Source organism: Perna viridis, chromosome 3 (genome assembly GCF_037379345.1).
Source record: "Perna viridis isolate PV_CMFRI_1.1 ecotype Kerala chromosome 3, ASM3737934v1, whole genome shotgun sequence".
In the NCBI taxonomy this organism is placed as follows: Eukaryota; Metazoa; Mollusca; class Bivalvia; order Mytilida; family Mytilidae; genus Perna; species Perna viridis.
In genome coordinates this window covers 7,575,891-7,591,626 of record NC_142447.1, presented here as the reverse complement: position 1 = coordinate 7,591,626, position 15,736 = coordinate 7,575,891, and the positions used below count along the sequence as shown (strand labels likewise).

Genomic DNA, 15,736 nt, shown 5'->3' with positions numbered 1-15,736 from the left:
TATTGTATTTGCAATAATTCTTTAAAGATAGTTTACTTTATTAATAACTTATGCATTCGTAAATTGCTCGTATGTATCCGTAATACCCCTTTCACATTCACGGATCTTTCTAAATACGAATCCTTAATAAAGTATTTCCAGAATTTACAAGTCTCGTAAAACTAACACGAATACTTGCGAACTTGTCCATTTAACAAGTGCTTTACCATAAGTTAAGAGAATGGTTTTTTTTTTCAAATCGTATTTAAGTGATTCGTTCAAACGCGTAATCGATCGTAAAAGCACTCACGAATCATTCGTAAGTGATTTTTCGTAAGGATTTGCAAATGTTTTACGAATACTGTAAATTTTGGAGATTCGAACGGATTCTTAAGAAAATATTGTGTATGTGAAGAGTAAGTTAATTCTTTTTAATATGATATTTTGTTTAAATGTAAAACACAAATCATCAGGATGAGATACTTTACAATGATAGGCATTCCATATCTTCCTTTCCTCTTTCGCCTTTCCATGTCTTGACCCTGTATGAGCAGCTTGGCACGCGTTTCTAGAAAAGCAGAAGATGAACCTGGTCTATGCTCCCAGTTTTCAGTGGAGATGTTCATTTACTTCTGTTGCTTTGTAGTATTAGTTCGGTTATTTTATGTTCTGTGTGTGTATGTGTTTGTTTTCCATGTCTGATCTTTGTCCCTGGATTACAGTCTTTTGATGTCCGTTAGAATCTTGGTTCCTTTGATTACTCTTTAACAATGCCTGTCTCCTTCAAATAGTTTGCACAAATAAGCTTGAATTACAACTCACAATATATTGCAACACAAAAATATAACAACTTGCATGTACACCTTTTTCTTTGCTACGGCAAGTATTTTAGCCAAATCAAAGTTGACTGCATGGCAAAATTGGGATTCATTAATAATACTACTTGTACTTTCAATCTATAGCTGCATTTTATTTCCATCGAATAGTCGAAAAACCTATTTACATTTAATTCGTGCAAGCATTGTATGAACAGTTGTAATTTTTTTACTAATGAATTAGTAAATCCCTTTATCGAACACTAATCGTATACTACAAAAATGTATACTTTGTGTTCAAGGTAATGAAAGTAAGTCACTTGTTTAGGTTCAGTATTTTTCTTTGCTGTCAGTATTGTATTGCTCCCTATATGTAAACAAATGTGATATGAAAGGAAATTTTGAGTGTTAAAAATAGCACACTATTCTCGTCAAAAGTATGGGAATAAAATGTGATGTAAAATTACATACTCACAATGTTTATTCTGAAGTCAAAATATTTAAATACCTGCTTACATTCTCAAAGTTTTAATTAATAGTACACACTCAAAAGTTTTATTCCGCACTACAGGATTTCAACCATGCACCAGAAATGGCTAAATTGCACAGAGGAATGAAAGGACGCACTTAAAAAAAAACGAAAATAATACACTCAAAATTCGGAAATACACACTCAAAATTGTGTGCAAGTTTAATGCACAAAAATCATAAGTATTCATAAAATATTATTTCAAATTGCATAATTCTACATCTTTAAACGTTATTTCGTGACTGGTGTTTCGAATGAAAAAAAAATAGTTTCGTAAACACTCTACAAAAAGTAATCAAGGGAACCAAGGTTATACATAGATTGAAACTTTTGTAGATTTTCGTCGAAAGACATGTTTTGATTCTCCTTGTTTAATTACTTCCATTTAATTGTATAAGTGCTCGGCAGTTTTATGTAATGTTATTCACATTCGTTAAGAGTCTATATACAAATCTGTCAGATCCTATTATCTGAGTGGAACAAGGTAAATTTTAACCCAGTGATTTTTTTTATCCAATACAATAAACGTATAAAGTTCGTTCAAATCGACAATGGATGGCTCGGAAAATGATTATAGGGTTCCCTTAGCAAGCAATCAAATTTTGCGCGAAATTAAAACGTTATCTCCCTACTTCAGGCCTTATAAACTAGTCTAGCCACACTCCAGATTTCATGTGTCTGTCGAGTCAGATGTTGGGCTAAAGGTGTTTTTGTCATTATATTACTTTTTTAGTTTTAATTTGAATAATTGTTATCGTTTCGTTACCGTGGATTTTACTGTATGTTTTAGTTGTCAGGGCTTTCATAGCTTATTCAAATCTTTCTTGTTTACCTTGATTACCTCAGAAAGTATGTACCTTAACTATCTTGTATTTAAGTTATACATCATATCTTTTGTTCTCTTGACTTCACTAGTTCTTCACCTAAATCATGATATTTGAACATATTTTGTCCAAAGTTATAACAAAATGAACTACGATTTGTCGTACTTCATTCTACATAATTGTTCAATGTTGTTTTGTTCCACACATGACTGTCAATATAAAAGACTAAGTGTTTCTAAATAATGTTCTAGCAGTATGAATGATAAACAGAATATATAGTATACTATAACACCGGAAACGTTTCACATATGAAATGTAACGTAGAGTTACAAAACTCTTCCATCCATTGTCCATTGTAATTGTTATCACGATTGAACCTCATCATTACACAGTTCAGGTTAGGATACCAATAAGGGGGCGTTGTCAGCCAATTTGTATACTGTAGCGGCTTCCCATTAGTCCATTTCGTATCAACACTGCCATTGCGGCTTGCTCCGATCCACCAATTCAAACCTAGTGAAAAACGTGAATTTATTTTATGCAATTGTACTAGTACATGGTTATATTGTTCATGATAGTAGTAAAGTAAATTATTCTTCGTAAAAATAGTCAAAGCAGGGAATCCATGATTATAATTTAGATGTTTACAATCCAGTTACAAATCTGATCAAGATAACAGATAAAAAGCACAAGAAATAATACAAAATATTGTAAGTGAAAAATTTGCACAAAAAAAGAAGAAAAAAATTGAGCAATCGAGACTCTACTTTATGTACAGTAAGCATAGACCGGGTGTACTGTATGTGTCAGCGTCCTTTACTTTCCCAGAAATATCGCTCTGTAGGTTACATTGTACATTTCACCAATTGTGTTGTCCATGTGCTAGGAAGATCCATCGTGATTTCCGGCTTATTAATTTCATGATAATTTTTTGGTTCCTTTTAGTTTTGAATTACGATCAATCTTAATTTTTTGACAGTATAAGTCTTACAAAATATGTATTAAAAACCTAAATTGTCTTGACTCAATTAAAAATCCTCTTATTAAAGTCACCATAGAATATCACTAATGAAGAAACTAAGCATTTATGGTCATCATTTAGCCAAAAATTCTAGCGCTTAAATAGTATCAAGAAAAAATGTTTTCAGTACTAGTGTTATACAGTTGTTGAGTTTTCGCTAGTTACGTACCCCTTTACCTCCGAATAGTCGCAAACAGGACATATTTTCAATGTCAATAAACTAATAGCGTTTTCAAGCATCGGAAAAAATGGTTTTTTCAGGAGGGCCAAAATTTGTACTTTTCGGTCCCAATGATGACTTTTTGCCGGAATTATGCAAATGAATATGATGTTGAATTTTTCCATGAAGATTTGCTTGGTTCGGCTGTACGACTGTTTACATTTGAAGTTGTTTCAATATGATCTTTAATTGCCGTAAGAACCGGTGTGCTGACTTTTTAATGCCTTTTCTTTAATATATGAATTTAAGTTACATGACAGTTTTAGTTTACAGCCGTTTCAATCAACTTTACTGTGTACTTTGCTTTACATAAAATGACCATTAATCTTAAGTCATTTTTTCCCCAAATGATCACTTATAATAATACTTACACAATTTACAATAATGAAGATCAACGATGGTTAACGATAACCATACAAATACTTGTGGTTTATTAGTTACGAGTGTTTTACGAACATCAATGACTTTTCAATCAGGTACAAATGTAGCATTATGTCCTATTCGTCGACTCGACAACCTAACCCTCCTAGTCCTCGACAAATTATTCGTACACATTCGCAAAGTGCTCGCTTGAAATCGTGTTTATCCGTAAATCCATAAGAAAAACTATCGTACTAAACTAATAGTAGTATTTTTGTAATAATCGTATTCAGTAACATTCCAAACCCGAACTCGTTACGGGTTCTTGCGATTGCCTTACGAATGGGTACGAGTGGTTTGCGAGCACTTTACGAATAAAATTTTCAAAATGGATTCGTGGACATTTGTAAAGGTTTTTGACATGTCAACAAAATTTCTATTCTTTTAGGAATCAATTCGAACGCCTACGAATATCTACTTACTTGTTACATGTAAGAGTAGTTTACGAATACCGACGAGTTAAATACAATTGCTTGCGAATGACTAAAATTTGATGATTGATAAGGATTCGTGTATGTGAATGGATTATCAATATTAATCTATAAGAAAATGTATATTGAAGACCTAGGCTGCAGTGCCTATGGGTGGCACATACTGTATTTTGTTTTCAACAAACTTGTTCATCGAATTGAGAACACAGACAGAATAATCAATATTGTTTTACAATTAACTGAAATGATAAAGCATCACATAATTTTGAATAAGGGAAAGGGAAAAATTCTTCGACCTCTTCATGATTAACCTGATTCAATCGAGTTTGAACATATATTTTAAGTCATCCATTTTCGATACAGAAAAAGCCTGTTCTCCCTGACATTATATTGAGTTTAACATAAAATTGGAATAAATAAAATGGTGGGATGAAATATATACTATGTGCCGCTCATAACATATCACCTGACTGGTTTCTACTTGGACAGTCCCCTAAAATATGTTAAGATGAAGGTACATGTATCTGCTAGTGTAACTGATAAAAACATACCAGTAAATTCTTCGGAGTATATATTCAAAACACACCGTAGGTTAGATTCTTTAATAAACCAATGAATCCCTTAGTCATTTTAAAGAGTTCTCAAGGGAACCAAGATTCTAGCGGTAATCAAAAGAATGTTATCCGGGGACAAAGGCCAGACATAGAAACAAACAACATTAAGTAACTAAAAAAATACAAAGCAACAAAAGCAAACTTGGAGCATGGATTTACAATTTACAATTACAAACAGGCAATTTCAAATTTGCAAGTTTGATTGGTTCGTTAAACAAAGTAAATTAAATCATCTTTAAAACTATTTTTTTTTCAATCTATGTAGAGTATATTGACACAAAATCTGACTTACGTAGATTTCTGATCTTCTTTGAAATAGCCTGGTGTTTTTCTTGACTATCTAGAGTAAGTAATCGCCCAGTATTATCATTCTCGCAAGCTATTTTAGCTTTGTCCCATGGCAGACTCCTTGCAAATAACTTTATACACCTTTTAAAATCCTTCATATAGGTGAAACAAGGGGACGGACATTCTGAAAAAAAAATGTGAAAATTTAATTTATGGAGGATTCAAAACTAGAAAGTAAGTGCAGAATATTGTAGTCCTTTATATTTAAGTTTAAAACAAAAGACTACAAGAAGTTTTCATTTCTCAACTTGGCCAGATCCTTAAAATGGACCAATTGTAAGCAAAGTTCTATGAGGAATCAAAGTAAAATTGTGACCAAATTGGAACAAAATTATGCAGAGATGACCGGTTTTTAGCTTCCTCTATTTCTATATCTATAAAAATACAACCTGAATTATTTTGAAACTAACTTTAAGCTCAATACAAAAGCAGCTAACTAAAGTTTCATCTTTATTTTAATAAAGCATTCACTGTCTAATTAAGAAGCAGTCTTTGTAAGAATCATGCAAATTTGGTAAGTTGTTATGCACCCCAAAAAAGGCTACATATTTTAATTTTTTATTAAATTGCTTTATAGGTCTGTATTTTGAAATGTATTCTTATTTATTCCAATATGTCTGCTCTTAGGAGATAATTCACATTGATATTTCAACAGTTTCTATTGTATTTTTGTGTCATTTACAGAGTTATCTACCTTAGTTTTGAATTCTACGGCACATTCTGTATAATTTTATTTTCTAAGAACACGTGTTATATGAAAAACGACATATTAATGTTTGCTTACTATGACATTCAAACAAAATATAAAAAAATATGTGGGCTTTCCAACCATGTTTCACATTTTGCATGATTCTTAATTGGAGTGCTGCTTAAGTAATAAATATTTCAGTGAAACCTGTCTAAACCAAACCAGGATTTAAAATTGGTTCTGTTAACCAAAGTATCATTTAAACAAACACAAATTATTAGTTTGAACAGATGTTCAGATTACTAACGGTTCGGTTTAGATAACTTTCATTTTATTTACGCATACTTTCCGAATTCCTTTCGCAAATGAATGGTAAAGAATAATTGCAATTTCTGTCGAACCATTTATAGGACTGTTCAGCTCCAATTAAAGTGCAATCAACTTCTGGATGACCGTCAATAGATATGTTGTCAGGCTGATTTGCCATCCAGTTTTTGTATCCAAGCTGTGCTCCATTTATCCATTCAAAAGTTCCTTCAGTCTTTAAATCATTCAATCCTATCCACCAATCTTTCTCTTAAAACATAGTTCAATTACAATAAAATGACGTTTCATCAACATCTTTGTCCAGCTTCTATCAGTAAAGTCAGTTAAAAAATGAAATAGATCTATCTTTATCATTAGATAATTACTTTTCAATATTTTTACAACAGGGTTTAGAAAGTGTATGGAAAATTCATATTCGTTTTTTGTTGTATTTCAATAATCCAAAAGAAACCCGTACATCTTATCCAATGAGTAATTTTCACCAGCATTTATGACCATAAAAAACGAAATTAACTCAATTTTGAATATGTATTTTCTCATTTGTGTTCTCTCTTTTATAGAAGTAAATGTATTCCCACGTTTGAATATCTTACTATTTCTCAGATTTGATACCATCCCCTCTTAATGTTGACAAACTAGAAGTTAATGAAAAATAATGTATATCCAATAGATTAGTATATGTTCTTTTGGAGATTATACATTTGACCTAAATTAATCTAAAACATATTTTCGAACCTTACTGAAGGAATCTAAAAAAGTGCAAAGGATTCATATGTATGTTTCATAAAAGATGAAAGAATTAAATCTATTATTTCTATGTCTATCAAAGAATTTTTTAACAATTAATAAACACTAGTGATGCTAAAAACTGTGAAAAATCAGGGTTGATTAAGATTTTCAAAATCTTGCTTGACAGCAAGGCAAAATTAGACATCCAAACAATCAGCATTTTTTTCTAACAAATCATGGCTTGGACTTGGATACATTTTGTCACAATTATGATCAATGCTTAAGACAACAAAACTTCGATAGAGCTTGAAATTTACTTTCAAATGATAAATACTCCAGTCGTACTATATTATTTTATTATAGACAGAAAAAAATAATCAAATTTTCTTCAGAATTTATTAAATATTGTGTTGACACATCATACAAACTCATCTACTGAAAGAAAATCATGTAGGAGAAAAAGTTTACTCCGAATACAAATTATATTACAACCTTTATTTTAGGAGTGTTCAAGACACTAATTGGGCTAAAATACAACTGAAAATTAATCATCAAGTATGTAATGTGTTTATTATAGATTAAGAAACCATGTTCACTTACATCAGAAGAAAAATGAGGACTTCTGAAAAGTCTTGCATTAAAAGGACAAAAAATGTTTGTCTTTTTTTTTTGTCACTTTCTAGTCATATTCCTAACAACGAAATGGTGTTCATAACTAAAAATAACTTCAAAACGTAACACCTGCAGATCCGTAACCAGGCTAAGATCAATAATAACGACAACACGGGAAGACTGGAAGTCTCAGCCAATGGACACGCTACGGAAAATCATAAGAATTACTACCACCGATCTTTTGTAGAAGTCTTAACCTAACAATTTTATATAATATACGCTTCCGATTACAATGTACATATGGATAATGGAAGCTCTTTAGTCTCTTCCCTCTCTTTTTACCAATATACATCATTCTTAAGGGAAGCTTGGGACTTTAACACAATTTTACACAAACAAAATGCTTAGTTGAAATGAACATCATCGTCCTTAATTACAACAGTTTTAAGTTCAATAGAGACATCTTTATACAGAATAATGGGACTGCTATTGAAACCAAAATAGTCCCCTTGTATTCCTACATCATCATGAGCAAACTGGAGCGGTAACCGCTAGGAGACCTTAGTTAAAAATACAATGTCTTATTTTCACTTCATTGGCAATGTTGTCATGAAATGTAACAAAAACGATGACAATTTTAGCAGCTTCATTATTCATACCAACAACTTTCACCCAACTATCAAAATCACCGTTGAGGTCACCTCATCAAACATCATCTTCCTTGATTATTTTAGTACTCTAACACACGGGACAATTGACACGGGTAATTATACAAAATTTACAGATAAGCATCTATATTTTTCACCTAAATCTGCCATCCATCTGCTTGTATCATTATCTTCGTATACGAAGGGTCCAATAACGACACCGTGTTTCTGTAAAGGCCATTTAAAGAGGGCTCTTAAAAAAAATATAAATAATTGCTTTTGGAGAGTAGAGTCTATTCCAAAAAGAAAATTATTAATAAAAATACTAGTACTGCAACAAAGAGAAATCGAGAGTTCCTTGTGTCCTCACGTACCATCCAGATTTTAGGAACAGTTATGACATTTTTCATACACATTTGAAATTAACTGAAGTGCCCAACAACTGTCCAAACCTTTTCCCAAACCTCTGGTCATGGCCCTCCAACAACCTAACAGCATCGAGAATGTGTTGATACGGTTCGAAATGGCTTAACCTTTAAAAGCGGCGAAAGAATGTATCCCACATGGCGATATGCGTTGCAATTGCTGTTCCCACATATAAGTCTACTCATCATTTGTCAGTTTGTAATCCATCTCATCGATTGTAAAATCTGTAGACCCCAGTATGTGGGAAAATCAATACAACTTTTATCACAAACAGCTTATTTGCCACATGAGCGCCCAGAGAGAAAAATCTTTCTTCCTATCAGTCAGCACTTAAAACTCTCCGACCACAATATCGAACTGTTTAATACTGTTATAATATTTATTATTGAACATTACACTCAGTGGAGAACAAAACAATGGAGGCACGTGAAAAGTTTTGGATAAAAGAGTTAAGTAGCAAACAGAGAATGATTCATGCATATCTAAAACCCACCGAATTTATTTTATTTCTTTTTTTTTCAGAGAGAGTTACTGATCACAAAGCCAGTCTTAGGTTTCATTTGGTTGTTGCACTTCTGAGAGAAAAATTATAAAGATCGTACATGGAATTTGAATCTTGATTTGGCTACATTTTGGTTGATTTTAGTGGGAGATGAATGTATGATTTTCTAAAAAGTGCAGATATGTATGCAGAAAAGCTTATCGTTTTATGAAGATGTAGTATATGTAGACTTACAAAGCATCGATTGTTTGGTGTTTTTTTCTTGACCATGAATCACTTTCCCATTGGTAGTGTCTGAATTTTATATGGACTGGTACTTCAAAGTTTACGACCAAAACAAATCACAAAAAAATCATAATTCAATCCTTATTATCATTTGTTTTTAACAACGTTTCTCTGTTTACAAGAAGTTCAAGATCATTAACTTTTTTACATTATCAATTCAATATCATAACGGTTCATTGAACAATAAATAAAGTCCGCAATAGCAAACGCACAGTGAGCAGTTTTCAAAAATAAAGTTTTATTTGACACTAATGGAGGTCATTTGTCGAAATATCCACCCATTATCTTGAAACATCTTAAAATCGGCACCGTTTAGCAAATATCTGTAAACTAAAATGAATAAATATAAACACATGTATATAGATGTCAACATAAATGACTCATGAGTTCTTATAATGTTAAAGAGTAATCAAGGGAACCAAGGTTATAGCGGTAATCAAAGAGTAATCAAGGGAACCAAGGTTATAGCGGTAATCAAAGAGTAATCAAGGGAACCAAGGTTATAGCGGTAATCAAAATAATATAATCCAGGGACATGGAAAACAAACATACACAACAAAGAACATAAAGTAACTAAAATCATACATACAAAGTAACAAAAGTAAATGAGCAACTCGGACTCTAAAAACTAGGGGCATGGACCAGGTGCTTACCTGTGATTGTTTACAAATTAGTACTGCATTTTGTTGACACTAAGATTAAATAACAATGTACCTTAAACATGATGAACACATTTATAGTTAAAGCGAACAGTAGATATGATTCGATGTATGCAAAGTCTCTAATTCTAAATCGTTTTTCTATAACAGCAATTTTTCTACAACCATGACACTCTATCGTTACCAATATGCTAAACAATACAAAGAGTTGACCAACTGTTAGTGCACTGAAACTGCCCATTTGATATTGTAAGAGTCGGTGAGTAGGTAGAAAATGTTTTGGGCAGGTGTAAAGTAAGCAGTCTCTACCCTATCATATGGAATAATCTCAGCTCATGTATATTAATCACATTGTTAGAGTTTTGTGCTTTTTGAATTCTTCAATTATTCCTATTTAGATATTATTAATTTAATTGTAGTTGACAATGTTTAAAGTTATTTTTGTACAAGTCTTAGATAGAAAATATACTTTACACTTACAAGTCTCATAGTCGATTTCAAGTATGAAATGGCAAGTTGAAGAAAAGCAATTAACATTGTTTTCTTGAAATGAACATTAAGGTAATAATACAATTTAAAGCATCCTGTCTCTGGACCCATTGAATACTGGCATTACATACAAAATATATGCATCAGATAGTGTCCTTCAAGGTAAATACTTAACTGTTTCAAATTCTGATAATTTGAAAGTGTGTTTATACTCATTTTGATTTGATTATTTTCGTTTTTGATTTTGACAAATGTTTTTTTTTTTCAACTTGTCATGTACAACAATGAAAGTATAAATAATTATATAGAGGCATGAACAAAAATACGAAAATTGATTTGCGTGAAAGACGGAGTGCAAGCCTAAAGTTCCTTTTGATGAAAGTTATGGGAAGAGGGCGAATAAGAAATGAATATTTTGTTTTCATTTTACTGTAGAAGTCGGCTATACCTTAAACCTCCTAAACCATACCCCTATGGGAATATAATGAAAGATTGGTTTATAAAGGTGTTCGGTTTACAAAAGTTCAAAATACATTTATATTGATAAAAACGGATTTAAAACCTGTCTGGTTTAGACAGTTTTTCCAATTATTTAGGGACCGTTATAGATAGGTTTCACTGTATATAAACACCCCGACACACTGCCTGTTATCATACGTGTGATCTGGTACTATAATTCATGTCATGTACAAATTAAATTTTATGCAAATTGTGGTATGCTGTATACGTGTTTCATGGAGTAACGACTAATCAGAAGTATTAGAACCGATTATACTTAGGGAGTTCAAGGTTAACAAATAGATAAATCATATACAAGAAGTACTCAAGACTCAGAACATTGAAATTGGAACCTAAATCAAGCACCGATGAGTTCAATAACAAAATTCAGAAATGATGAAAATGGATAAAAAAATCATGTATATAAACAATTAATAATGTGTTACGTAATGTACATTTTGTAATTACCGTCGAATCTTAATTCTTCCTCAATCGCCTTTTGTTTCTTGACACTGTCGATTACTACAAGATCTCCTCCTTCCTTATTACAAGCTTCCGACGCGGTGTTCCAGGTCAGTGCAGTCACATGGAAATTCAAATAACTATCAAAATCTTCTATAAATTTGTATCTATCGAAAGTCATCGCTGAAAAAAAAAAAAAAATTGTAACAAAGACAGACAAAAGCAAAAGGCGATTAATATGTACAATTTAAAGATTCATTTAGAAGTCATAAGATAAAATTATTATTATTATCATCACAAGGTTCTTTTATAGCGCATTATATATTTAAAACCAACCAGATTCAAGATAAGATATTAAATGATCATATCAGTCATCCAAATAAAATATTAAAATTATTTACACAAACTTAAAATGATGTTTTGATGGAAGGTTAAAAATTATCCGTTATCAACTTTAAAAATAATGAAACAAACAGAAATTAAAAATTAATGAAAATGATAAAAATCATGCAGCGATAAAAAAATGTGAAGTAAAAATAATGAAATATTGAAAAATGCATAAAAAGCAATAAAACATACTGTACAAATTCATAGCAATATAAATAGACAGTAAATAAATATCTCAACAGTAAAAGTCAGGTAAAAAATTCTCAATATCAAAAGACAGCTAATAAAAATCTGAGACTCCATAATTAAACGACAGTAAAAAAAATCTTGATGTGCAAGTCTAAAAAGGTGTCTCTTTAGACTTCTGTTAAAACAACAGAGTGATAGTTCATTCCTGAGAGTAGCAGGTAGGTTACTCCACAGACTAGCAGCTGCTTTCTCGAAGCGTCTCTCGCCATACGTTTTGGTGTGGATGCGAAGTGTAGTGAGTAATGAACACTTCTCTGATCGTAGTGACCGTGTAGCTGATAGACATCGACCACGTCTCGTAGATAGGATGGAGCACCGTCACAAAGACATTTAAATGTTATACTGGCAGCGGTAACGCACACGTAGTCAATGGAGAGAAACGAGAGTCGGTGTGATATGACTATGTTTCCTCGTTTTTGTTATCACACGGGCTGCTGTGTTCTGGACTCGTTGCAATTTGTTTGTAATGTTAGTAGGCAGTCCATATAGCGTGGCATTTCCATAATCCAATGTTGAAGTTACTAGCGAGTTTATTAAGGTTTTACAAGCATCGGTTGTAATGTAAAATCATATTCGTCCGATGTTTCGGATATGAAAAAAAGCATGATTTGCACTGATCTGTTTCTCCATAGTGAGTGTCTTTTCGAAACCAAAGATTTAACACCAAGATTTCGATCAAGGAAGACATCACTGACAACTGGTCCGTCGAACGAAAGATTACAATCGGAAAAAGTCTTTAATCCGTTGTTTTGATGTGAAAACGATCAATTGGTCTTATCTTGGTTCAAATTAAGGAGATTTGATCGCACCCAGTTGCTAATGTCTGCTAGGCATGCTTCAATGCGACTTGAAAAGTCACCCCAGCTGTCTAATAGTTCAATGACCTTGGTATCATCCGCATAACAGTAATATTCGATGCCGTGTTGTTGGCATATTTGTCCAATCGGTTTAGAAAATGGGCAATAAAGCCTCAAGATCCAGCATAACAAAAACCGCACACGAGTTGTTGTCTAGTGCAGATGTAATGCCATGGTAAACTCGTAAAAGAGCTGTCTCCGTAGAATGTCCAGTACGGTAAGCTGACTGCAAGTTGTCAAGGAGTGAATTGGACTGCAGGTTACTTTCAAGACGCGCCGCTACTATTTTTTCGAGGATCTTTGACAGGAATGATAGGTTTGACACAGGGCGGTAATTTTTAAACACATCTTTATCCAAGCCGGACTTTTTAAGGTCGTGCAATGGCCTCCTGACATATCTTCGGAACATGTTCTTCCGTAAAAGATGTATTGACAATATCTGTTATGAAATGGACAACGCTTTCCAAACACGATTTTAGAAGATATGTTGGCATTGGGTCCAGCTCGCAAGATTTCGGTTTGGTCTTCTAAATGATCTTATGGATTTCATCAATAGAAGCCGAATGAAAAGATGTGAGTGGTACACCTTCATATTTTACATCAGCTCGTAATATGTCGACATTTTCTCGCTCACCTGATGACCACAAATTGCTACGGATGGTCTCGATCTTTCCAATGAAAAAGTCGCCAAATGAATTAGCTAGCTGTTCTGCTTTACGACGTTCTGTTTTGCGATATGCAATCGACTAGATTTTAAGTTTTATGGCCTTCGGAATATTTTGATGTAAAATCCCTTCCATAACTAATAATTGTCTGAGTGGGTCGGTCCACCCATCTACAGGCTTTCACCCTGCGTCTGGTGCGACGATAACGTTTCACGGCAGGTGTACTGTACCTGTTGTTTAATTCAGCGTGGACCGTGGCTGTAAATAGCCTTCTTGGTAGAAATGAGTTCATGGTGATCGATAATGTTTACATATCAATAATAATAAACGATGTATGTTAAAGTCTTATTTCTCTAATGAATTTCCACAATTTCGGATGATATTAATATTTCAAAACAGTTAGTATTGTACTACATGAAATTTGAAGTCCATACAGTTTATATACATTTTTATCACTTACTGTGTGGGAGTTGCCAACAAGCGCCTCGACCACCACCATATAAAAGCTGTATAAACTGTGGTTGAATTCAAATATAATAAAAGGGGAGGTTAGTTCTAATCAAAGGGAACATGATTTGAACGGGTAATCAAAACGGATATTATCCTGGGATAACGACTTGACGCTGACGTTCCTTCTATATTTTATTACTAACTTTAAGTTGCAATATTTAAACATGTTAAAGTCTTCAATTTTTTTAATAAAATATAACTTCAATGAAAATAAATATATTTTAACCCAGTTCCCTATCTTTCTAATTTAACCCCCATCCCACAATACCGTATAATACAACGTTTTCCCACACAACTACTGTAATAGAACATGGAAGCCTACGTTAAGGTAAAAATAGTACAGAAACGATAGTTAATACGGAAAAATATTTTGATGATCAAAATGATAAAAATATGAAAGATAAATGCTTGGAATTAGCATATTTTTCATGACGAATATGCAAGTAAGAATTACATGTTTTCCATTGGACTTCAGATACATGTATAAAAATAAGGTATGTTGATTGTTCATGAATGATTTTAGGAACCATAAATGTGCTCCATGTGCTTTATATTTGTATAACTTTGCTTAGGGGCATTGAAGAGGCATTGGTGGTCTTGAGCTGACATTTTTCATCCAGGTAGCATTGTTGTCTCTTTGACATATTCACCACATATATTCTTGTTATATTGTAATATGTTGTTGAGTGTGACTAAACTTAATATTAATAACACAAAACCCGTATGAAAGAGTAATCAAGGGAACCAAGGTTATAGCGGTAATCAAAAGAATGTAATCCAGAGACAAAGACCAGACATACATAACATAGAACATAAAGTAACTAAAATCATACATACAAAGAAACAAAAGCAAATGAGCAACTCCACTAAAAACTGGGAGCATGGATCAGGTGCACCGGTAGGTAAGCGTCCTCTGCTTTTCTAGTAACACTCGCCGAATTGCTCATAAAAAGTCAAGTCCGGGGTAGACAAAGAGAAAAGGAAAACTATGACACGTTGAACAAATCAAATTTCATGGCGCAGATGGATACAGAGAAAGGTGAATTTGTTCTCACCATTACTCTGAACCCGTTTTTATCAAGCTACATAGGTTCTTTTCCAAGTGCTTCTCTAAGTAAATGTTTTTTAAGTTGTAATTATTACTTACCATTTCCCTGAACTACAAAACAGAAACAAAGAAAATTAATCCTTCCTATAATCGAAGCAGACATCATTTTTAAATATAATTTTCAATACAAATCCGTCAAAGGCAGGAAGTGTTTTAGTACTGGTCCCCCTAAGTAGCTGGATGAGAACAAATTCACCTTTCCCTGAAAATAAATATGTTATTAGTTGGTTAAGTGATAATGTTTAGAAAATATGAATGAACCAATAAAGAATGGAAATGCGTTGTCATGTAGTGAGCACGTGCTCGTGATCGGAAGTAAATGGTTGAGAAGTTAAAAATTGTTACATGAAAATTAAAGATCTATTACAATATGGGCCCCAAAAACTTGGGACAAAAGGACTTTCCGTTTCCAGCAGGAATGATTTATCCAACGTC

General features: G+C 32.7%; 1 protein-coding gene across 1 annotated transcript; it reads right to left on the bottom strand.

Moving 5' to 3' along the window:
- Nucleotides 1-1,257: 1,257 nt before the first annotated feature.
- LOC148620855 (C-type mannose receptor 2-like) lies at nt 1,258-15,498 on the bottom strand. The gene is made up of 5 exons (XM_088574692.1): nt 15,341-15,498; nt 11,532-11,708; nt 6,235-6,465; nt 5,146-5,325; nt 1,258-2,660 (listed from the first exon to the last, which is right to left on the bottom strand). Exons 1-5 carry the CDS (start codon nt 15,405-15,407, stop codon nt 2,431-2,433), a joined length of 885 nt encoding a protein of 294 aa, XP_088430818.1. The 5' UTR covers nt 15,408-15,498; the 3' UTR covers nt 1,258-2,430.
- Nucleotides 15,499-15,736: the final 238 nt, after the last annotated feature.

What these genes read in the sequence shown, in the direction of transcription:
- LOC148620855 (XM_088574692.1), bottom strand. Translation starts at nt 15,407, where the DNA reads ATGATGTCTGCTTCGATTATAGGAAGGATTAATTTTCTTTGTTTCTGT. An exon ending in GGAAGAATTAAGATTCGACG is followed by an intron (nt 6,466 to 11,531) that starts GTAATTACAAAA and finishes CTATGTTTTAAG; the next exon opens with AGAAAGATTGGTGGATAGGA. An exon ending in TTGCGAAAGGAATTCGGAAA is followed by an intron (nt 5,326 to 6,234) that starts GTATGCGTAAAT and finishes TTTTTTTTTCAG; the next exon opens with AATGTCCGTCCCCTTGTTTC.